At 49.0% G+C, this 25,070-nt stretch overlaps 1 protein-coding gene across 1 annotated transcript in view; it reads left to right on the forward strand.

The window, feature by feature from the left end:
* Positions 1-25,070, forward strand: part of LOC147610699 (uncharacterized) — a 148,183-nt gene that overhangs the window by 92,253 nt on the left and 30,860 nt on the right. The window contains exon 16 of the mRNA XM_086785084.1: positions 15,391-15,699. Coding sequence (XP_086641210.1) covers positions 15,391-15,699 — 309 coding nt within the window. The remainder of the gene's footprint in view (positions 1-15,390; positions 15,700-25,070) is intronic.

Below are 25,070 nucleotides of genomic sequence, written 5' to 3' on the forward strand. Positions count from 1 at the left end.
CCTCTGGAGAGAGGGGGGCCAAAATGCGCAGCATCCTCAGCCAAATCTGCTGCGCCTGTGTGGACAGTCCCATAGGCAGTGTCTCTGTGTCTCCAATGGGTGGCCGCATCGGACACAGGCCGCCGGAAGACCACTGCAGACAAGCCAGGTGCCAACTGCAGAGCCCCTGTGGGCAACCAGCCACTCAAAAGTCGAGATCCTACGTGCCTGTCGACTAGCCCAGAGCCTGGCCCAAAAATCCTCCAGGAACTCTTGTGAGAGTCCCTGTAGCCGCCAATGCTCCGATGCGGCTGGAGAGACCATTCTCCTTGCAGTCAAAATATGCCTCCCCAACCGAACAGTGTACTGGAAAAAAGTAATCTCTGGGGCCTCGGGAGACGCATAAGGATCATGCCACTCGTACTCCCCAGGGTCCCACTAGAGCCGGGCCAAGGGGTGCGCAGCATTTGCCCAAATGCGCCAATCAGAGTCCACATCTGCAGGGTCTGGATCAATATCCCACTTCTGGGAGGCGGCGGCCACTACCCGTATCCTCTGAAAGATGCACTCTGCAACCAGAGGCGACTCCGCCTCCACTCTCTGAAGTCTGCCCTCATCCTGGATCTCATAGTAGAGGCATCTACCATCCTCAGTGCAAGCTCTGACAGCAATCACGATCTCCAACTGTGTAAAGGCTCCCATCCACCATGGGGCCGCTGGCTTGAAAGGCGTGAACCACTCCTTAGTGAGTGCCTCCTGAATGTCATCCCTCATAATCAGCCCCCCTCTGAAGTGACTCAGCCTCTCAACCTGGACCTCCTCTGTGAGACTGCTGAAGGCCTGCCAGTCTCCAAAACTGCGTGCTGGGCCTGCCGCCAATGGTCCAGGCTAGACGAGGCCGAGAACCCAGCATATGACCCTGCTCAGTGCGTACCGCGGGGCTCCAGATGAGCGGCTGTTTGGCCCGCTCCTCATCACAAGTAGGAGGTCTCTCAGAAAGCCCCGGTCTCAGTAGCTCCCAAAGCTCGCAGGATGCTCAAGGCAAATCTGTCCTCCCATCCTCTACTGAGGCCTATCCTCCTCATCTCTATGAAGATCCATCGTATCTCTGGTGCCCAAGAGCCCCCTGCAGGAGGAGCCCTAGCCTGCACAGCAGTCGCTGAAAAAGAAGCTCCTTCCAAGGCTCAGTGCCTCGAAGCAGCCCCCGAACAATAAGCTTCCCCAATAAGGCTCTACTCTGATCAACTGGATCTAAAATGCCCAAGCCCCCCTGGGCCAGCGGAAGAGTAATAACTGCCCAAGCAACCTTAGCCCGGGCTGGCTGACCGTCCCACCCAGACCAAAGAAAGTTCCTGATCAGCCTCTGTACCTGGCTGATGCAAGAGCTCAAGAAGATCTAGCAAGACGTGATATACCACATGGTCACTAAAAGCACCTGATTTGTCACCACCACCCTCCCAGCCAAGGATAGCCGAGCTGTACTCCAATACAAAAGCTTCTTCCGAATGCTCAGAAGAAGCGGGGCGATGTGCTGCTCAGGTGACAAATCAAGTCCAATCTGGCATCCCAACTACCGCACTGCTGTGCCAGGAGGAATCCATCTAAAACCCGGGTCTGGGATCCATGCCGGAGTGGGAGTGCTACTGATCCAAAAGGCCACTGTCTTGCGCCAATTGATCAAAGCTCCCGAAGCTGCACCAAAAACCTGTAGCGACTGCTCTGCCCTCTGAAGATTGGCCTCCTAGCCATGCAAAAATAATCCCGTGTCATCAGCAAACTCAGAATCGAGCAGGTCCTCACCCCGGACAGGGAGCTGGAGTCCTCTCAAACCAACCTCCTCTGCTGTCAGATACATGCTCATAGCCTCAGCAAAGAAGAGAAAAAGAAACGGGGCGAGAGGGCACCCCTGACGGACTGATCTGGTCAACTCAAAACTCGGCCCCCGTCCTCCTGCCATCAGCACCTGGCTACGAGCTGTGGAATATAGAGCCGCCACCCCTCGAATCCAGACTAGCTCAAAACCCAGGCGAAGCATAGTGCCCTCTAGGAAACCCCAATCGACTCTATCATATGCCTTCTCAAAATCGAGAAGCATAACGACCAGGTCCTCGCCGAGAAATCTAGCTCGGGCCGTCGCCTCCCAGAAGGTGAAAATGTTGTCAAGGATACTGCGCTCCTTGACGAATCCTGTCTGGGTAGCATGAATCAACTCCCCAAGGAAGGGCTGGATCCTCAAACTCAAGGCCTTAGCCAGGACCTTGTAGACAGTATTGAGGATCGTAATAGGTCTCCACTGCTGAATATCATCAGACACTCCCTCCCCCTTAGGGATAAGAAAGATCAAGCCCTCTGAAAAGCTCTCTGGCATCACCCCAGTGTCCAAAACATACTGAAAGCCTCTGCGGAGGCCTGGCCCCAAAATGTCCCAATAGCGCATAAAAAAGGTAGGCGTCAATCCGTCCTCCCCAGGGCAACTATGGCGCGGAAGGCCCCTCAAAGCCTCAACAAGCTCATCCTCTGAAAGAGGCTCACCCAGAGCTGTGCGCATACGATCTGTGACCCTCCTCTGCACATGGGCCCACACAGTCTGTCTGCAAGCATCACGTGCCTCCGTGGCTGGCTCCGCTGAGAGCATGTCTCTATAGAACTCAGTGGCAATGGCTCTAATCTCCCCGGGCTCAGTGGCTAAAGAGCCGTCCTGTCTTCTGAGTTGGCGTACACCTGCTCGAGCGTGGCGGGGTCCGATAATCTCAAAGAACTCCCCAGTCACTCTATCACTAAGCTGCGTCCACTGTGAGGCTTGGTGATGATAGTAGAACTCATGTCTCTGCTCCTCTGCCTCTCTAACCTCTTGGCGTGCCTGGCTCAGCTGGGACGCCACCCACTCACATGTAGGCTGCTGCTCCTGAAGGCGCTGGAGCGAAGCAAGGCTACATCTCAAGTGGCGCTCCCGCTCTCGTGTCTCTCCCAGCCGTGTCAAGGCTACAGCGTGCAAAAAAGAGCTGAGCTCGATGAGTCCCTGGGCACACTGGCCTGCTGCATCCAGGTCAGAGCTCTGGCTATCATGCCATATCCTCTCAATGTCCTCAGAAAGACTGGAATCTGTAAGTATCCTCTCTGGGATCCTCAACTGCAAGCTGGTCTCCCGTGTCCCCTCCTCAAGTGTCAAAATAACTGGCGCATGGTCCGAAAAAGAAGTGCCACCGAGAATGCCAACGGAGCCCCCACGCTCCCCGAACCTGTCGCCCACATAGAAGCGATAAATCCGTGATAGATTAGTCCCTCCCTGCCGGCGATCCGACCGAGAAAAACTAAGACTGTCCTGAGAGCGAGAGAGAGCCTCATGCTGCCATGCATCAGTGATCCGTAGTGTCATGCAAAATCGCTCCCAAGCTGCAAGCTCCGTGCTGTGCACTGTAACATGACTGCCTCCCACCCTATCGGCCGGGTCCTCAAGCATGTTGAAGTCTCCTCCGACACACCAATGTGCAACCTCGAGCAATGCATCTGTAACAAGGGTCCAGAACTCTGCTCTGGCACTAGCATGGTTAGGCGCATAGACATTGAGCACGCCAAAGAGCTCATCGTGCATCCTCAGAATAACATACTGTGCTCTACCAGGCACAAGGACCCCGCGATCCACAATGGCCTGCCGCCATACATCCGCAATGACCATACATACTCCTCCCTGCCCACCCAAGGGGCCAAACCCTGCAGACCAAAATGTGTCCCATCTGCCAGGCATCACGGAACCATATCTCCGAATCCTGCTCTCACTCAAATGGTGCTCATGTATCATCAGAATATCAATACTGCCCCCAACCAGGTATCTCTGAAGCTCCTGCCTCAAGCAACCACGATAGCATACATAGTGTGCGCCGCCAAGGCCCTGTACATTCCATGAGATGATCCTCATGGTGGAGGCTGTCTCAGCCATACAGCGGGCCTTCGCAAGCGGCTTGGATGGAGAATATCCGAGCGGCTACGAATCTGCCCACTCGGTGTGCTGCAAGAATCTCGGATCAGGTGCTAGTGGCTGTGTCCCATGGCGACTGCCTCCCTCTCAAAGAGAGCAACCTCGTGTATACATACATATCCAGGGTCGCGTGCTAGATCTGCCACTATGCGAACCACCAAGTAGCGAACCACGGAGGCATCCGCACTCCCGGAATCAAAGAAGTGAGCCAGCTCCCAAAGTCGGCCTATCACATCTGTCACCTCCAGATCGCTCACATGGTGAGAAAACTCAACTGCCTGAGTCTTCAGTATGCTAAGAGCGAGATCCAAAGTCCACTCCCGATCGCTAGTGCCACAGAGAGGGAAGGAGAAGGCCACCGCTGAATCAAGTGCCTCCTCCCCTCGGGCCGGAGGTATCACCACATGAACTCTGATGGGTGCTGGCTCATGGGGGCCCTCCGCTCCAAAAAGCCGTGTGAAGGAGTAGTCAAAAACCTCCGAGCGCTGTCTAGTGTCGAGCCTACTCAGCCGATTGCGGATAGAGGATATCCGTGAAGCCGGAATCAGCATGGTAGGTCTCCTCTACGGTGCTCGAGCAAGGTCGGTGCTCAGTGCCCGCCGGACAGCAGGTGATCGCCAAGGTACTGCCAGGGCCTCCCGAGGAGCTAAGGCGAGCGGAAGGGGAGGGGGGGGGGGGGGAGAAGGGGGTGGGGAAGGAGCCGCTGACAGAACGAGAGCGGGAACGGGAGGAGGCGAAGGTGGAAGCGAGGCGGGAGGGGGGGGGTGGGGGCGAAGGAGGGGGTGCTGGCATCTCCAAATCCTCAGTGTGCGCTGGGGTCTCCTCCTGGAGGGGAGCAAAGCTGTTCCTCACTGGAACCCAGTGATGCTGAGACTGTGACTGCTGCTGCATCGGCCTCTGGGCCTACTGCTGTGGCTGTCTCCCTCTACGGCGCCCCTGTCGAGGCTGCCAATCCAAGGTCTCTGTGGGCTGAGCATGTGTCCCGGAGGCTACCTGCCGAGCCGCATCTGTGGGCGGGCCATCGGGGCCTGCTGCTGCGGTGAAGGTCGGGGTCTCCTGCGAGGGCAGGCCTTGGCCAGGTGGCCGACCTGCCTGCATACAAAACACTGGTTCGGGAGCCCTGAGAACTCCACTCTCTGATCTATCCATCCCCCCCCTATCCTAGGTAGCTGAATGACCTTCGGAAGAGAGATGTCAGGAACCAAAACTCTGACCGAGGGCAGGCCAGCTGCTCTAGCCACCACTGAAGCTGCTGTGGGGCCAGTCTCAAGCACTGAGCCCACCAATGCTCCTATCCTAGAAAGGAGCGGAAGGTACTCGCGGCGGAGTCCAGGGAAGCAAACTGTGACATGGAATAGGCGCTCTCCCTGCTCGGCCGCTGCTGGGTCGAAGCCATGCTGCCAAGGTCTGAAGAAGGCCCGAGCGCCCCTGATGTCAAGGGGACTCATGGCTAGGACCTGGGCCACACTCTGGGCTGTCTCGAACTCAATCTGGTAATGTCCGCGGCCCAGTAGCTGAACGTCCAGGATCTTGCCCACATCTGCAAGAAGGCGGGCCTGGAGAAGATCCCGGATCTCCCTTCTGCTGGGGTGAGTGATGACTATACGGCAGATGGTGGAATGTGCCTCGAGGCGTTCCACCTCTGCGGCGGCGAGGCTCGCTTCCTCTTCTGGCGGCGAAAGAGGAAGCCTGATGGGGGTATCCTTAGGGGCGGGTGAGGGGGCTGCGGAAGAGTCCCTCTGAGGTGGGGCGGGAGGAGCCTCCATCAGTGTCTGAAGCTTTGTCGAAGGCGAAGCGTAAACGGAAAGCCCTGCAGGAACCGAGCTGCACAAAAGGCGGAGCGGGGAGGGGCGGAGGGGGAAAGGCGGAAGACGGAGGAGGGGGAGAACAAAGGGGGGCGGAAAGAAAATGAGGGGAAGGGATTAAAACAAAGGCGGCGAAAAGGGAGGGGGGGGGGATGAAGCACGAAAAGGGGGAGAGAGGGCGAAGGCAGGCGGAGGGGGTGGGTCACGGAGAAAGGGGAGAGAGGGCGGGAAGGAGAAGGAGCGGGGGGGGGGGGGGGCTGGCGCGAATGAGCAGAGGCGGGGGGGGGGGGGGGGGGGGCGAATGAGCAGAGGTAGGAGGCGGGGAGGGGGGTGTGCGTGCAGGCTGCAGCGCGAGCAGGGGGGGAGCGGAAGCTTCAGCGAGCCGTAGGTATGGCAATGCTTGTCTTTAAAACATGCCCGACGAGTATGACAAACTAATGACCACCTTGAAGAACATTCCTAATCCTACCTTGGAGGGAGTCATTAGTTCTTTACAGAAAGAAAAAAGAAGCAGAAAAAAGAAGCAAAGGTCAATAGAAGCTGTCATCACAGAACAAGGTTTTGTTGTAAAGACCAAGGACTCATACGGAGGACAAGCCAAAGGAAAGCCTTGCAGATTATGTGTCCGTAGAGGGCTAGGGTGCCCATGAATGTGAATGGGGCAAGTGAGAAAGAGACGGGACCTTGTTGACTGCATCCCTTGATATTGTTCTTGCCCTCTTCTGCTATCTTTCCATTGATGCTTGGATTGGCTACAACCTTCTTGACTTTGGGCATGTATCTGGCTGATCCATGGTTCTTGCATATATCACACTCCAGGCCGCAGTGGTGTTACGCACATGCTCTCGCTCAGGGCGCATCTCTTCCTGGAAACGCAGCTGAATCTCCACATACAGCAACAATCATCACAGGGTGGCCTCAACAAATCGCTGGTACTATGGCTAGCACCTGCAGAGGGCATTGGCACGTCAATAGAGAGAGCAGTTCAAACATCTTGCAACAGCAGAACAACAATTTGATGAAGCGGGCAACTGAATCAATAAATGGGACCCTTGTTCAAGTGGCACATCTTGGGTATGTTGCATGTGGGTTTCTCTTTTGTAATTTGTTCACACAAGATTATATGGTTTTTATGGTTGTCTGGACAGACTTTTATTCCAAAGTCAGGCACCCTTGTCGTGGGAACAGTTCTAGATGACATGGCAAAAAGGAGGTGACTTGGAGTGACGTGGACTCAGTGGATAGCTGGCCATGGGACAGCTGGCAGATGCCGACCTGGACTTGGGCAGATAGTCGGCCATTGATGGTGATAGTCGGTCGGCCATTGATGGAGACACGCTTAGACTACCTACCTGATGAGCCATTGGAGTCGGCTACTCACCTCACACAGGCTATTTTTGGTCGACCTCTACCAAGGGCTACTACATGGATACTATACGCATTCCTGGTGGGAGCAGATATATATCACATCCTCATCATCAGTTTTGTATCTCATCCTGGAGCACTTAGCCCCTTAGTTTTCCTCTGTAGCTACACTGTTTTCTCTTACAGTAGTCTAGCTTGGTGCACTCCCTAAGCTCCCACCTCATCTCACTTGGCTTCATCTCGTCTTTCCCCTACAGGGTACACCTTGAGCCAGTCCCAATCCCTTCCCCCTCTCATCTCCACACCACCCGGGAATCCTCTCACCTTCGCAGCCAACCCCTCCTCCATAAACCCACGCCCCAATAGACCCCCTCTCAATCGGCCCAATCATGCGCTATCGTTGTGGCGAATAAGGCCATTTCCAGGGCAGATGCTCACTTCGCGAAGGCTCACCTCCATGCTGTCACTGCCCTGAGGCTAAGGACCACTATAGCGGGGACTGTCCTAAGCAAAGGGCCAGCACTTCGGCTAATCCGGTCTCCGACTTCACCTTCCCCACCACCAACTTCATCTTGATGAAGCTCCCTCCCCCTCTTCCAATATAGTGATTCCACAAGTGGCTTCCTCACCCAATCCCGCCACTCTAGGCGTCCTTGCTCACGCCCAACGTGCTGTCTCCAATCTCCCTTTGGGCTCCATTCCATTCTTTGTAGAGGATTCTGTACCACCTTCACCCTCTGTTATTGACCAAGCTTTCCAAGATGCTGTCGCGGAGCTCCAAGGCCAACCTCTGGCCCATCCCAATACCCTTGGGGGTTCCTGTCTGTCCATGAAGGCTCTCCTAGAAACCACTCATTACAATATCTCTCTCTATGATCTACTCTCTCTCAGCCCCCAGGCCAGAGCTGAGACTGAAGCTCTTCTGCATTCTTTACCCCCCCGTGCTAGCTGGTGGTGGCCGGTCCCTCCAACATCCGCTAGCCAGCGATGACCGACCACTCCAGGGTCTAGCTACTCCATCTGCATGTTTGGAGATTCAGGCCACCTCTTCCTTAACTGACTAAAAGAGCACTCGTCTTACTGTAAAAGTCAAAGGAACCTCTCTCTTTGGTGTTATCATCGATGGTGGCTCAGGTGTCAACATCATGCTGGAGTACACTCTGCAAGCTCTAGGCCTCCACATGAGCAGACCAGCCAACTTCTCCATCACCCTGCCTGACCAACGAGCTGTGACTCCTGTGGAAAGAATCTTGGTCGAAATGCAAGATCTCCAATTCAAAATGGATTTTGTGGTCATTCGCCTTCCAGAGATTCAGGGCAGCTATTCCCTTCTCATCGGCCGGCGATGGTTAAGGCATGCACGCGTTGTTTCGGATACACTTTGGCTTTCTCTTCCTGGACAGGCCAAGTGGGAACTCAATCTCGAAGGTAGGCAATGCGGGCTCATTCACCATCTCGTCTCACTCTCATGCCCTCACTACAGAGTTCTCTCACACTGAAGATGCTGACATCCTGGATTGGCTAGACGCCGTGGCTACCCTCTCTTGCTACATGGTAGTTCTCTCAGAGGTCGCTGAAAGCGAAAGCATAGAGTCAACCCTTCCAATGACACTATCCAGGTCATCAGTCTCGGAGAACCTATCAAAGATCGTCGCCACGGGAAGAAGGCACCAATCCCTTCTCCAACTTCATCACAGCATCAGGAGTCTTCAGTCGCTGTTCGGTGGCCACCTCCTTCGCCAAAGGCTAAGCACATCTGTGGCAACCCGGCATTGCCTCTGGATGATTTCCCCACTGGATGGTGGGATGAGAAATATGGGGACTTTCCTGTTGCCCAAAAGCCCTCTCATGATCCCTCTGCCCTTCAACACTCTGCCAGCAGTGGCAGTCCCATTACCCTTCCCTCCTGTCAAGACCCTATCTACGAGGTGTCTCTGGGCGACCCAGATGATCCTTGGCCCATCCTTCTTGCTTCCTGGCTCCAGGGTCACCCTTCTCTCCTCGAGCAGGCCATTTCTTTCTTCCGCTCCTATCGTGACGTGTTCACCTGGTCCTACAAATACCTAGAGGGTGTCCCAGCTGACATCGGTGTTCACATCATTCCTCTCCAGGAGGGCACCTGCCCAGTACGTGGCCATGCCTACAAACTGAATCCCAAATATGCTCAGGCTGTCAAAGTCGAGCTCGACAAAATGGATGCAGCCAGCATCATCTCTTTGGTTGAGCATTCCGAGTGGTTTTCCCCTATGGTCGTCTCGCCCAAGAAGAAGACCAACAAGATCAGAGTCCCCGTGGAATTCCACACTGTTAACAAGGCCACCATTAAGGATGGCTTTCCTATCCCCTTCATGGATAGGGTCCTGGAAGATGTCGCCGGCCATGCCCTGTATAGCTTCATGGATGGCTTCAGCAGCAGTTACAATCAAGTAGCCATTGACCCGACAGATAAGGTCAAAACTGCTTTCATGACTCCGTGGGGTACCTACAGATATCACAAAATGCCATTTGGGCTTTGCAATGCCCCGGCCTCTTTTCAGCCCATTGTCACAAGCATCTTCAAGGATTATCTCCTCAGCTTCCTGTGGATCTTTGTGGATGACTTTACCAACTTCAACGGCACACACTTCTCTTCTCGCATAGAGGCCTTCAGCGAGCATCTCTCAGAGCTGGCGCTCATCTTCAACAAATGCAAAGCCTTACGGCTATGCCTCAATCCCAACAAATGCCACTTTCTTGTCATTCAAGGTACGTTGCTTGGTCACGTCATTTCAGCTGAGGGTCTTGCTCCTGATCCAGAGAAGATCGCGGCTATCCTTCATCTGTCACCTCCGATCAATCCCAGGGGCACATAGAGCTTCGTCGGCCACACGGGTTACCATTGCCGCTTCATCCGCATGTATGCCGACATAGCCCTTCCTCTCACCAAGCTCACTAGCCCCTCTACTCCTTTCATCTAGTCCTCTTCCACCTCCAATGCCTTTTCTTATCTCAAACATTGTCTCACAGAAGCCCCTATCCTAGTGTCCCCAGATTGGTCCCTCATTTTTCACGTACACACCGATGCTAGTCGAATAGCTGTGGGTGCTGTACTCGCTCAGCTAGACAAGGAGCACAATTTGGACCAACACATCTACTATGCCAGTCGCCTTCTGACTTCAGTAGAACAGAATTACAGCACTAGAAAGAGAGAAGGACTAGCAATAGTCTACGCGCTTCAGAAGTTTCGCCATTATCTCTTGGGCATCCATTTCATTGTCATCACTGACCACCATGCCCTGAAGTATCTCCTCAACAAACCTCAAGTCACTGGTTGCGTATGGTGTTCGCTCCTTCTCTTCTAGGAGTTCAACTTTGACATCCTTCTGCGCACCGGGAAACATCATGTCATGGCTGACCATCTTTCATGCATTGACTCCAATGAACCTGCTTTAGGTATTTCTGATGATCTTCCGGGTAGTGTCTTATTTAAGCTAGATGCCTCCTCCGATTGGTATGGGGATGTTCTTCAATTGCTAGCTACAGGCTCCTACCTATCCATGGCCACACCGTGAGATAAACGCGCCTCCTAATCAAGAGTAGACCCTTTCAACTCATCGGAGGAATCCTCTACAAAGCCAGCACAGACAGTGTCCATCTTTCATCCATTGACTCCAATGAACCTGCTTTAGGTATTTCTGATGATCTTCCGGGTAGTGTCTTGTTTGAACTAGATGCCTCCTCCGATTGGTATGGGGATGTTCTTCAATTGCTAGCTACAGGCTCCTACCTATCCATGGCCACACCGTGAGATAAACGCGCCTCCTAATCAAGAGTAGACCCTTTCAACTCATCGGAGGAATCCTCTACAAAGCCAGCACAGACAGTGTTCTGAGTGCTGTGTTAGTCCACATGAAGTTCCCTCTATCTTGGAGGGTGCACATGGTGGCCCATCTGGCGGTTACTATCCCGGTCGCATCACTGCACACCGAATCTTCCAGAGCAGCCTATGGTGGCCATTTATGTTCAAAGATGCCAATCTGCATGTCCAACACTGTGACATTTGCCAAAGGTGTGGCCCGGAATCCTCTCGCCAAGTGAATCGACCCCTTCACATCTCATTAGCCTGGCTTCCCTTCAAGCGGTGGGGCATTGCTTTTGTGGGGCCTATAGAGCCAATGGTGCGTCCCTCTCAAGCAAAATATCTCCATGTCGCCACAAACTACGCCACCAAGTGGGTTAACGTCCAGACAACTAGGGACAACGCAACAGCTACAGTGGCCAAATTTCTCTATGATCATATCTTCAGCAAGTATGGGTGTCCGCTTGAAATCACTAGAGCGATCGGGGTTCACACTTCGTCAACAAAGTGCTCTCTCATCTCTTCACTCAATACAAAGTCTTTCACCGAAAATCTTGTGCTTACTACCCCACGGCCAATGGACAGGCCGAGAGCACCAACAAGGTCTTGGGCACTCTCGTCCGAAAAACTTGTCACTCTCACCCGCAAACATGGGGCCAAGTGATATATGGCACTCTCTTGGCTTATTGCACTGCTTTCAAGGCTACAACACAGCACACCCCTTTCCAGCTAGCTTATGGTCTCAAAGCAATCTCACCATTCGAATTTAACACAAGCTCTACTCGTGTCGGCATCACAAAGCTTCCTGGCTTTGTTGCCTTGTGTATTGCTCCACTATCCCGCTTAACACGCCTAGACGAGACCAGACTCTTGGCAGCCCAAGCTCTCAGTGTTGAGCAACATTGCCGCAAAGCTTGGCATGATCGTCGCCTTCAAAGACCGCAGTTCCAAGACGGCGACTAGATACTCTTGTACCAGGCCAAATTTTTGGAAAGGGCCAAGAAGCTGGTTCCAGCTTGGCAAGGGCCATACATCATCAAGCAGATCCTTCCCCAATGCGCTCTTCAACTCGCTCATCTTGACGGAACCTTGCTTCCTTTGATCAACGGCTACTCCTCCACCCACTTAATCAACGGCTACTCCTTTGATCAACGGCCACTCGTCCACCCACTTAATCCCCTCCTTTTCTTCTCTCCCCTCTTTCACGGCTTTATTATTCCACACAGATACATCTTTTCTCTATTTATTTATTTATTTCTTCTCTTAGTCTCTCTTCCTTTCCCCTTCTTTATTTCTTCTATCTATATAAAATTTCCCTTTTAAAAAAAACATACAAAAGAGGAAAAAAAAGCGCCTTTTTTAGCCTGTTGCCTCACTTCCCTTCACCAATATTCTATATCTTATTTTGATTTTAACCTCTCTCTCTCTCTCACCCATTGCTTCCCCCCTATCTTTGCCCCTTGCCCTTGCCCTTCACCACAACCCACACCCCCTCGATTTTGCCCCTCACCGCCTAACCCCCCTCGTCTATCTCCCCTCACCTAACCCCCCAAAAATAGCTGGTGTCAGGTGAGTACCCGACTCTAGTGGTCCATTATGTAGGTAGTCTTAGCACGTCGCCATCAATGGCCGACTATCTGCCCAAGTCCAAGTTGGCATCTGCCAGCTGTCCTGTGGATGGCTATCCACCAAGTCCAGCCACGTCACTCCAAGAAGTCACCTCCTTTTTGCCATGTCATCTAGAATTGTTCCCACGACAAGGGTGCCTCTACAAGTTGCCTACCACAAGAGAACTCACCGTCCTCGGTGAGAGCAATGAGAAAAAACATGCTGATATGTGAAAGACAAAAGAAACTGAAGTAATTGAAAAGCTGGTATATACAATGGAAAAAGGTGGTGGAGGATGAGAAGTCAAGGGAGAGGAGTGGTGGTGAGAGTGGAGTGATGACTGGCGGAGGATGGTGTAGGCGCAATAGAGGTAGAAGGTGCTGAAGGAGGTTGGTGTAGAGGCTGAAGTAGAATAGCCATGCTGGCTTTCCATTGGCGAAGTTGGTCGGCTTCGGCTCTTTCCTGGGTAACAGTGGCTTCGGCGACTTGAAGTCGCACTTCCAAAGTAGTGATATGAGAGCGAAACTTAGAGATGATAGCTTCACTAGCAGCTGCGTCGTGCTGTTGAGTGGTCATGGAAGCAATCTGCGAGCGGAGATCGGAGATGATAGTGTCGCGGGAGTCGATGTCGAGAAAAGTGAGGCAAAAATCTTAGCGAAGGTCACGGAAGGCTTCAACGGTTTCATTGTAGGCTCGGGTGAGCCTAAGAAAACCCTGATCCAGGTTGGTGATAGCTGCATTGAATTCGGCTGCTGTCTTAGCTCTTGGAAACCTGCGGTTTGGATTTGGAGACCCAGGTGGCCCTATCAAGACTATGGACTGAGGGCGGGGTGCTGACGAAGAGGGATGAGGAGACAAAGGTGGAGAGGTTGAAGGCGAAGAGGGATGAGGAGACAAAGGTGGAGAGGTTGAAGGCGGAGAAGTTGCAATAGATACTGGGGCAGCGGGTGGCACAGTCGTCAAGGCGGATGGGATAGGAGCTGTAGCATAGGAGAGGTTTGGAGCAAAGATAGGAGGGGGCAAAGGTGCGGACTTCCTCCCGATGAGATGAAAAGGGCGCTTGTATAGAGGGAGTTGGGAGAGCTATTGAGGGAGTTGGCACCGGGATCAACCGAGGACGGACCCCGGTGCTCTGGTGCTTGGGGGGACGGTATCCCTCCCACCCCTTCTGAGCATGATATGAACTGGGAACCGGGGGGGGGGGGGGGGGGCGGGGGGGGGGGGGGGGGGGCGCCGGGTGGTGGGGTGCGCAGCTTGGGGTGTCCTCCTAGACTACTGGTGAGGAGGACAAGCTCTAGCCAAGCTCTAGCGAGGTGTCTGATCTGTCGGTAGATGAAACATTGGCATGGGAGGCTAGAGTACTCAACTCTCTACAAAATAGGGCCCCCCCGAGCCAAGGAAGCGATGCATGAGGCACTGACTTCGAAGAGGCTATGCAGATACGAAGGGATGGAATCCTGGCCATCCAAGTAAGAACTGAAGAAGCATTGGGATTCCATCACCCTCCTGATAGCATGACCTATCACCGGGAGGAGAGGAAGGTATTCCTTCCTAAGACCTGGAAAGCAGAATGTCACGGGAAAGCCTGAGACACCAGCCAAATGGTCAGACGCTCGGTTGAAGCCGTTCTGCTACCTCGCAAAGAAGGCTTGGGCCATACGCTATGCCACGGGCTCAATTGCATGACTCTGTGCGAAGCTGCAGGTGAATCAAACTCAACTTGATAGTAGCCACGCCCCAAGGGCTGAATATCAGTGATCTTTACAGGTGCGCCAAGAAGGCTTTCCTGTAAAACAAATCCCTGAGATGTCCGCACGCTAGGTGGCTACCGACATCTTGCATACCAAGGCGGAGGCCTTGAGGGACGATACTGGTTAAGCTAAGAGCTAGAGATCTGCCTCTGAAAATAAGCAAGGGACGGTGGCCTCGGCTGGAGTGACGGAGAGTCCTCCTGAAGGGTGAAGACCAGAGAAGGCCGACTCACTATAAGAATTGCTACCCGACACTGGAAACTGGCGAGGAGGAGGCAAGGGAGGAAAAGGCGCTGGACCAAGGACGAAGGATGGGGAAGCACCAAGGCAAAAAAGGGGGTTGGGAGAAGGGGCAAGCGGCAGAGGTGAGCAGGGAGGGAGGATAGAGGCTGCACGGGAAGGCGGGCAAAAAAGAGCAGGGGAGTGAAGGGAAATAGGCGGAGGGGGAGCAAGAAGGCAGAAGGTTGGGGAGGGGCAGGCTGAACGGAGGGAGGGGGCAGGGAGAAGGCTGGCGATTGAGGCGCGAAGGGCTGGAAGGCGGGGATCAAGGGGAGGCAGGCTCAGGCGCAGGCTCGAAGGCGGAAGGGGAGGGGGAGGCATTGACGCACATAATGCACAGGAGGGAGGGGGCAGGGGGGACGAGATGGCGAAGGGGGGGGTGACAGTCAAACGCCGGGAGAGCTCCAGCTTGCTTCCTTGTTAGCAAACTGGCTTTCTTTGCAACCAAGTGGCTCTTAGATCTAAGCGTCTCTAGTAGAGTGAACTTATGCTCAGCATGAGTAGATAGACCATATTTATTAGGGTTTAGACATCTCTACACTTTAGTTCCTTGTTTTCATCAACTTGTACGTTAATGTGTTAGTCTAACATCACCTAACACCAATTCATTGGATACTACCAAACAAACATAGTACACCTTTTGTTTTGATTTTACAACTGATACATATGGCTTTTGGTTTTTCAAAACTAGCAAATACTGAAGATTTGTTTGTGAAATCAATAACATACGAATGCAAACAAGAAAAACACCACATATATGTTTGTATTGATGAGATGTTAATGATTTAGGGACTAGGTATCAGTTTCCTCAAACAGTCGCTATCAATGTCCAGCCAAAAGAAACATTCATTGCTGGTGAAACAGCTTTTGTATACACAACAACTTCTAACTTCACTCCCTCTGTATATGCTCTTGACCTCCGTGTGCTTTTGCAACCAAGCCCTTGGAAGTCAAACTTGGTCATCCATGCAAACAAAGTACAAAACTTCACCTATTTGGCAAGCCTAACAATCACCCTCGTTGGATCCTATAAGCTTTACTTTTCCCTTTTTGACAATGTCTTAGAATCAAACCCACAAGTTATCTTCATCAAACCAAGTAAGTCATTTAATGTTTTTTTTTTCAGTATTAACTAAAATAAAATCATACAAAGGGAGATCTCAACCAGTCGGGGGCACTATGCTGCCATAAAAGCCCCGTAGGAGTGGAAGAGAAGAAAATAGCATGGTTCCACTCTCTCATAAATCTTTTGCGTTTTGTTTGCACAGCTCCAGAAGATCCCTGTATGCGGGCAAAGCTGCGGCTAGGTGGTATATCATGTAAAAACTACATGCCCCAACCTTCACCCTTTTTGTCCCAAATACCCCTTTCACAATGGCATAGTCACATTAGTGAAAAAAACCTTACCATGGAAACCTTTTTGCGTCACTTTGACCCCCCTACCAGTGTTCGAAAAAAACCCGGGTGTAGTGTAATTACCTTCAAATCTGAAACTTAAGGGTACAAAAACCTGCAGATTTTGAGGGGTTGTAGAACAAAAACCTTCAAAATTTGAAAATTTTCTTTATAAATAATTTCACAATTTTTAGATGAAGGTTTTTTACTTTTTGGGAAAATAGTTTTTTTCGAACGCTGCCCCCTACTCAAAAATGAGCATTTAATGCCTTTATTAGCTCAAATAGCGTTCGAAAGAGATACCTGTTGAACTTCCTGCAAAAAGCTTATTCTCTGCCAAATCTGCACCGATTCTGCCCGTTTTTCGTGCTGTAGAAGTGTGACCAGATCCTAGCAATGATTGCGCATCATCAATGCGGCTAATACATTCAGCTGGCATTGCAAGTACTAGCTGCTCTGGTCTGGTTTCAGAAGGCGACCCTTAAAGGCTTAATCTCTGTCTAGTCTGCTCAAGAGATGGTGAAATCAGTAAATTGAAGGTTCAAGGAGATGTGTCGCAACCTGCTGGAGGCTCCCCTAAACTTGAAACGGAGAAATTTCATGTAGATTTGCCAAGATTTGAGCTGTATTAGGCTTATATCTCTGGAATACAGTACCATTAGTGACTAAAGCTTGCGTTACTTCTCTAAACCCTAGTGAATGAGCTTGAGGTTTCAATACCTCTTCTGCACCTTCACCTTGAGCTTTGGATTTCCCGCCTTTGGTCAAACCAACAAGGGATTTAGTTGGGCCAAAACTCATTAGCCCACTGTTTTTTTGCAGAAAACCCCCACGCTAACCCTTCTCTAATCACCCTAGATTGGTGATTTGAGCCATAAACAATGAACAAACTCCACTTGATTCTCTTAGAAACACTTTCATGCCTCTCAAATCAGATCACTTCAACCCAAAATTTGCAATGGTTACCTTCTCAAAGCAGTTCTCCAAGATTGATGCCCTTCATAGTTTGCACTAGAGTTTTTGTACAGATTTGAATGTTGATGTAGAGCTCTTGTAGATACTCACCACTTCAATTTCAGCCTCTTGAGCTTTGAATAAGAAGTCCACACCGGTGCAACTTGAGCATCTTCACTCCATTGGACCACAAAGATGAATTTCTCACAAATCTCACCTCTCCCAACGAATGCCTAACACAACTACTCTCAAACACAATGATAACATCAAATCTAATCACTATTTAGCCTTGAATAATGAATAATATTAAGGATTACTCACAAAGAAGCACGCAATCCCTTAATACCCATTCTTTCTAGATGTCATATTAAGCATGCACATAGCTAGCTTAATCACTAGTATACCAACAAGACTTGTGATACTATTTGTTGGTTAAAGCTAAAGCTAAACAAGCATGACTAATACACAATTAAAGGGTGAGAATGCTCAACACAAGAGACCAATGAGTGATAAGCTCACAAAGAGTGAAGCACTAAGCTTATTGTTTCATTCGGGCAACAACTATCAGAGGAGTGTCTCCTATATAGATTCATGCATGAAGGGGGTTTCTATTCCAGCTCATGGCCAGCCCATGACCGCTCATAAAAGCTCCTAAGACTCTCCACATGTATATTTAAGCATACTGATTAGCATTGTGTTCAACCAAACATTCCACAGGGACTAGTGGAATTACATTGGTATCAGAGCATACGGTTCTCTTTCACTTCCATCGTGAAAGATGATCACCGCAAACACTAGCTATCTCTACACTTAGAACACTATGGACAGTCGTACAGTGAATGTTGAAGATACCAACACAAGAGGTGGGGACAATTACATGCATGCTTCCAATGCTTTACAAGAAGAACAAACTCATGTGGTGCATACCAAGGAACAGGAACATGTGGGACAACCGTCTGGTGGTAAAGAGAAAATGCAAGGAGAGTCCATAGTCTTAAGGGCCGACCTTACTTGTATTCAGGCTCTTCTTTATGCTCAAGAAGAAGAATTGAAGCTCTACCACCAGGATCCATTGGTACATGATCGTTTAAAGGCCAAAAAAGCTGAATCATTTATGGATCACGCCATGGCAATGATAGCTCGAGAGTTACACATGCAACCGAGGGATGCAGCACATGCATACTTGGCCCGTACTGAGGATGCCTATGGAGAAAACGCAACTACCCCACATGTCTTGGTATCCCCACAGGTGGTTGAACAAGAGCACATGTCTAAGAGGATGAACCCTCATACAACTAGAGAGGAACCATCGACGACTTCACGCTTTGCAAGTGTACCCTATGTAGCCCGTGAAGGATGCAATGTTTATGGTAGTGGTCAAAATGTATGTCAAATGCCATTGCCAGCTAAAAACATGCATGCACGACACATGCAACATGGGCTCCAAATTTCTGTTGGTGTAGGTATTCCACATATCTCTCATGCTACTCATCCCCCCGAGTGTGCTCTTAATCAGGGAGAAGTTATGGGTGAGAATGCACCAATGTATGTTGAGGGGCCAGCCATGCCTCATGCTTTCAAGGAACATGTTTCTATGCCCAATGCATTCCCTTTTGTTCCCAAAATGATGCTAGTCACAAGAGCTTTCCCAATGGACATACACACAGGAAAACATGTTGAGATATAGGCTAATGCATCAAAGTCTCGTGACTTCAAAGCAAGAGACAAATCTGTGAAGTTTGATACATATCATGGGAAATATGATGCATCAAAGGCACTTGCTTTTAGTAAAGGCACTTGCTTTTAGTAATGACTTCAAAGCAAGAGACAAATCTGTGAAGTTTGATACATATCATGGGAAATATGATGCATCAAAGGCACTTGCTTTTATTGCGGAGTTTGATATTGCTTTTAGTAATGAGGATTTCACTCAGAAATCCATGATCCAGTATGTAAGCATGTTTATGAAAGGTACTTCTGCTCATTGGTGGCTTACTGAGAAGCTCTCTCCAAATCCTATTAGATCATGGGAAGAGTTCAAGCAAAGGTTTATGCTCAATTATTGCCTCCCAATGCATTAAATTAGAGAATAATGAAGTGGAATTGGGTGAAGCAGAATGAGGGGGAAACGGTGAATGCATATGTGCACAAGTTTTGGTTTGAAGGTGTCTCTATTTATGCATGTTCTAGAGACGGAAAGGAAGAGAAGGTTTCAATCGGGATTACAACTCGTCAAAGTGGGACTACAAATGTATTCTGGTCACACCTTACAGCAGCTAGTTGCAGCCGCCATTACCATCGATCAATTGAAAGTCAAGTTGAGTTGATCATTCCAAGGCAATGAGAGGGCTGTCCAAAACCTGTAAAATAGTGGACAGCCACCTAAAAAGAACCAAAATCAAGATAAAAATGGTCCAAAGGCTGAAAATAAGTCCACCAAGAAGTGTCCCATCAAAGTGAAAGACTATGGTCTCACTACTGAGCAAAAAGAGCAATATATGAGTGAGGGGAAATGCTTTAGTTGTGGCAGCACTAAGCATATTGCAAAAGCATACCCAAACAAGAAGAAGCATGATAATGTGAATGCACCGAAGCCGATGTGCAAGGGAATACTTCACATGATAGCAAAGACAAGGTCATGATAGCAAAGACAGGGTTGTATGTAAATCTCGGGGATAGCTTAAGGATCAACCTGCTTTGTTCATGTTTGATGATTGTTCACAACTGAGAACTTTATATCTACACAAATGGCAACTTCTTTGGGTCTTGAAGTGGGGGACATAGGTACTCAAATTGAAGCAGGGGATGCCTTTGTTGGTAGAGAAGTGCAGGTTATGCCAATTATTGGCAAGTTGCGTATACAAATTCAAGGCTATGTGGATCATGAAAACTTTCTTGTAATGGCTGTGGTGTACTGCTTGGAAAGCCTTGGCATATGCGCATTAATCCGCGCAAGGCTTACAAGACCAACAAGATCACCATCATGAATAAAGGCCGAGAGCATGTGATTGATGTTGGTGAAGAGAGTGATACTATCCCCATTGTATCTCATGTACAAATTAAGAAAGTAATGAGAAAGAGTGTCTTTACGTACTTGATTTTTGTAGGGGATCATCTTCTTGAAGAAATTAATGTGCATGGAAACACTCTTAGTAATGAGAGGCTAAAATTTTTGCAAGAGTACAATGATTGTTTTGCTTACAAGTTACCAAATGAGTTGCCACCTGTATGACCAAAAGATCATCGTATTGATCATGTGCCAGGTAGCTCACCATCTAATAGGCCAGCCTATCATCATGTAAGTGCAACCCAAAGAGAGGAGACCATGAAGCAAGTAAATTAACTTCCTGAGAAGGGTTTGGTTCAATCAAGCTCTTGCCCATATTGTTCACCCGTCCTCTTGGTTCAAAAGAAGAATGGATCTTTTCATATGTGTGTGGATTATAGAGCTTTGAATAAGTTCACCATCAAGAATTGGTTTCCAATTCCACGCATAGACGACATTCTTGACAAGTTGGATGGATCAGCATGGTTTAGCCGAATTGACCTCAAGAGTGGGTTTCATCAAGTGCGTGTGGTACCTAAGGATGTATATAAAACTACTTTCTGAACAACATTATGAGTATCTTGTTATGCCTTTTGTTCTTACGAATGCTTTGGCCACATTCAATAGAATGATGGATCGCATGTTCCATGGATACAGGAAATTTACAGGTGTCTTCTTTGATGACATCTTAGTCTTCTCAAAGACCAAAGAAGAGCATAGAGCTCATTTGACTATTGTTTTTAAAGAACTCTGTAAGCATAAACTCTTCATAAATGCAAAGAAGAATGAGTTCTTCTTGTTAGAGATACACTATCTTGGGCATATTGTGTCCAAAGATGGAGTGCAGATGGATCGTACAAAAATTAATGCAATTCGGAATTGGCCTAAATTGATATTAGTCCATGAGATCCGTAGTTTTCTTGGATTATGCCCTTACTACCATAGGTTCATTCGGCACTTTGCATGGATTGTTTTTCTCCTTTGCATGACTTGACAAAGAAGAAGGCTATATTTAATGGACTGGGCAGGCAAACACATTTGTGGAGAAGCACCGTTACATGCAGTGGTCAAGATGGGAGAGATGTGCATACATAGTTCTTGCTTGGAAGACCTTCAAGAGTCTTCCGATGGATCGGAGAGCTGCATACATTCATCATCTTAGGGGCTCTCGCATATGTATCGATCAGATTGATGCAGCTATACCGCATGAATGGCTCTCTGGGATCTTTCATGGATATTATTATCCGAGATGGCTGGGAGTCTTTTCTAGGATAGGCGTACCTTTGCAGGTCATTGCTCTCCCGGGCCAGGAGGCTACAGATTGCATCATCTATTCTATCATGCCTAGTTGGAGATTGAGGAGATGCAGCATGGAGGGGATCATCCTAGACACCACGCTTAGTCTACTTTGATCCATTTTTTAACAAGTGTAAAGCCACTTGTCTCACTTTGGTCCACTTTCTTGCCACATGTCCCAATCTAAGAGATGGGTCCTTCCATAAACTTTATCTCTAAAAATATCCCAATTGGTAGACATTCTGTCATAGGTACTTTGCCAACTCTTGGTATCTACTCAATTCCAGATGTTATGACGTGAACAGAATTTCCATCGGAGTCGGGCCAAAAATAGCAACTCTCCTAAATTTTAGGAGTGTGGTCCTTTGTATTCTAGGATAATCCTCCATTCCCAAAGCTTGTACTTTCCAAATATTTAGACATCCTAGAGTCCACCAGACTCCTTTCATACTGGGAAATGTCCAGGCTGGTGACAGATGCTATCATTTCTTTTGGTTCTATCATTTGGTTGACACAGTCTGGGCCTCAGCTGAGATTCGAGGGGACTGACAGTAGCTTGGCCATTATGGTTAGGCAAGGAGTTGCTCGGCAGTGTTGTCTTCAGGATTTGCCACTTTCACACTTTGTCCCTCCGGCCACAGGTTAGACAGTTCTTGGGAGATTATTGCTAGCATCTCAGCCTGGAATATTTGGAAGGCTAGATGCACTGAGGCCATTGAGGGTACTCCCGTTCTTGTTTCTCAATGTCTTTGCAGGATTTCGAGTGATATTATTCACACCATTATGGCTACCTGGGCCAAAATCTAGGGATCTTTGAGGGCTCCGGAGAGGAAGCGCGGCCAGTTTTTGAGAGAGTGGAATGTTGGTATCTTTTTCACATCCTCTCATTCGGGACCCTATTGGCAGCACAGGGCTCCTGATTGGTTGAGATCTCCACCTTGCTTGGTGTGAAATCTCCATTTTGTAAAATTCTTCATACTTAATAGAAGTCTCCTTTCTGAAAAAAAAAAAACAAAAATTCCAGTTATCTCTCTCTACTCTCCCTTCTGCTTGCGTTTTTGCATATCAGCATGTTCTAGATGGTGTTTAGGGTTGAAAGAAGCATCTCAGAGCTTCCGCATGTAACATTGGTATCAGAGCATCAGGCTCAGCAAGGCTAAACCCTTATTTAGTCCCATATGAAGGTGTACAGGTCCAAGGTACAGGAAAGTGCACAGGTACGAGACCCAAGGCAAGGAACACAAGATAGCAAAGAGCTCCTAGGAGGTTGGTTGGTGGTGTTCCAGGGATGGCAGTCCTGTGAGCCAAGAAAGGCTTTCGGGCAACGGTTCCAAGGGAGGATGATCCTCCAAGGGGTGGAGTGAGAGTGCCAGACTCATTTCTCAGGAATGAAGACCAAGACGGTGTTCAAAGACAGGGCAGGAACGGAATGGGAACTGGACGGAACAGATGCATAGATCTGCTTTAGAGTTAGAGTGGATTACCGAAAAGGTTGCCAAAGTACGAAGGATGACAGAGGGACTCCGGGAATAGATTGGGATGATGACAGTCATCCAAGAAGCAGACTGGAATCCCGTCATCAAGTTTAGCAGAGGGGGATGTCATGTGCACACACATGTACATGCTAATCTCAGGGCTAATCCTGGAGGCAACATGATAAAGACTCACTAGAACCAGATATTTTGGAGCATTGAAGTGCAGGTGAAAGGGATGGACTAGAGTGGACACAAGGACCTGTCGGCTGCGTGGAAAACAAGATAAGGCTGTGTCGGCTGCATCAGACAATTCCGGATCTACATTATTGATTTTAGTGTCCAGGTGGCTGGCCGACCAGCAATCGGCCAAATCTCTAGCCATCCAAGGCCTATAAAAGGCATGCTTGCTCATTGTTTCATTCATTCAACTCCTTGTTGAGTTGGGTCTAGACATAGGACTAGAGTTAGGGTTTTCTACCTTTTCCAGCAGAAGGCAGCCCATGGCTACAAGGATTTATGTACCTTTTTGTACCATATGAGATACTGAATTTCTAGCTATCTCTCTCTCTCTCTCCTCTCCCTTCTGCTTGCGTTTTTACATATCAGCATGTTCTAGATGGTGTTTAGGGCTGAAAGAAGCATCTCAAAGCTTCCGCATGTAACAATGGAGATCACGTCACCATTAAAAATGGTGGTCATTAGGGAGGGTTTTCTGTTTTAATTACTGTTTTGGTCTTCCATATCCTTGCAATTTCTATGCATGTCTGCCTGCCCACCTCTAGTTAACTATCTACTCGTTAAATTTTTTTCCCCCCAAGACTTCTTTTAAGTAATATAAAATTATACAAAGGGAGATCTCAACCAATTGGGGGCACTATGCTGCCATAAAAGCCCCGTAAAAGTGGAGGAGAAGAAAATACCATGGTTCCACTCTCTCATAAATCTGTTGTGTTTTGTTTGCACAGCTCTAGAAGATCCCCGTATCCATATACTACAAATACATTGGGTGTCATAAACATTAATACCCTCAAGGGCCTCTAAGCATTGGTTTTCTAGATATGCCATGCCGTGTGATACTAGCAATAATCTCCCAAGTGGTTTCAATACTTAACGAAGATGGTGTGTATCATAACTGGGAGATATCCTGAAGCAAACATCCCTGACCTATGCCCCTACAGACAGACCTAGGTTCGTCATGCTTGGACAGACAAAGAGAGTTCCCACTCTTAGGCCATAGTAGTGGGCGTATAACATTACACCCCCCATTCGGAGGAGATTTTGGCAAAGACTCCAGCACTCGTACAAGAGGAACCAGATATCCTACTACTTCTTATTGTTTCTACACGGTGGATTGCCCACCAACCAATTGGAGATCTACGCATTAATTTGCCTCTCTTGTCAGACTAATTTAATCATGAGAGTGTGTGTGTGTGTGTGTTAAGCATGCCTTTTCTGAATGCTTTTGCTTTCTTTTGTGCCAATCTTTGCAAGTCCCTACATTACTGTCAACAGCTAGAGGCTATTGATACCCAACAGTTTTGAGGTCTTTTTCTACTGTTTCTAGATTTGTTCCTTGGATGCCCTTGGATGACTTCTCTCTGAAGTATATCCTCCCCATGTATATTCCTCTTTGGTAATAGAACGCTGGGTTTTTACTTTAAAAAAAGTGTGTTAAGCATGAGTTGCATCCTATACTGGCTTGCAATGATCCAAATGATCATTGGCTTGTGGTGCAATGTATGATTGCAGGAGTTATCCATGGATTTCAAATGCTTTTATTACAGGGGATTTCAATCATTCTCCTGGCTTTCATGATAACACCTCTCACCACTCTCACATGATGTGTTCTGAAAAGCAAGATTGGGCTCAGACAATGACCTCTTTAGATGTATGTGATTTGTGGAGACAACTCATGCCACATCAAAAGGGTTATACTTTTCATCAGAATGATGTTATGCATTACTGGGCATGCTTAGACAGATCGTATCTTCTCAATGCTGCTCAGTATGATGCATACACATGTAAAATTTGGATTGATCGCCAATGAGGTGATAGCTCAAGTGGTGAAGGTGTTTGCCTAGGACCAAGAGGTCTTGGGTTCAAAACCCCCCTTGGTGCTTCCTCGGCGGCATCGCCTACAAGCAGATAATTAACGCCTACTGGTGGTGAAAAATCGGTAACTATGGGAGGATCTTTGGCCTTAGGCCAGTTGAAAAAAAAATGTGGATTGATCACACATTGCGCCTCTCTGATCATTCGTCGTCGGTACGGCTTGGCTTGTACTTTGGCATGGGTGACAATGA

Source organism: Cibotium barometz, chromosome 48, assembly GCF_041138505.1.
Source record: "Cibotium barometz isolate CiBa-2024 chromosome 48, ASM4113850v1, whole genome shotgun sequence".
Lineage (NCBI taxonomy): Eukaryota > Viridiplantae > Streptophyta > Polypodiopsida > Cyatheales > Cibotiaceae > Cibotium > Cibotium barometz.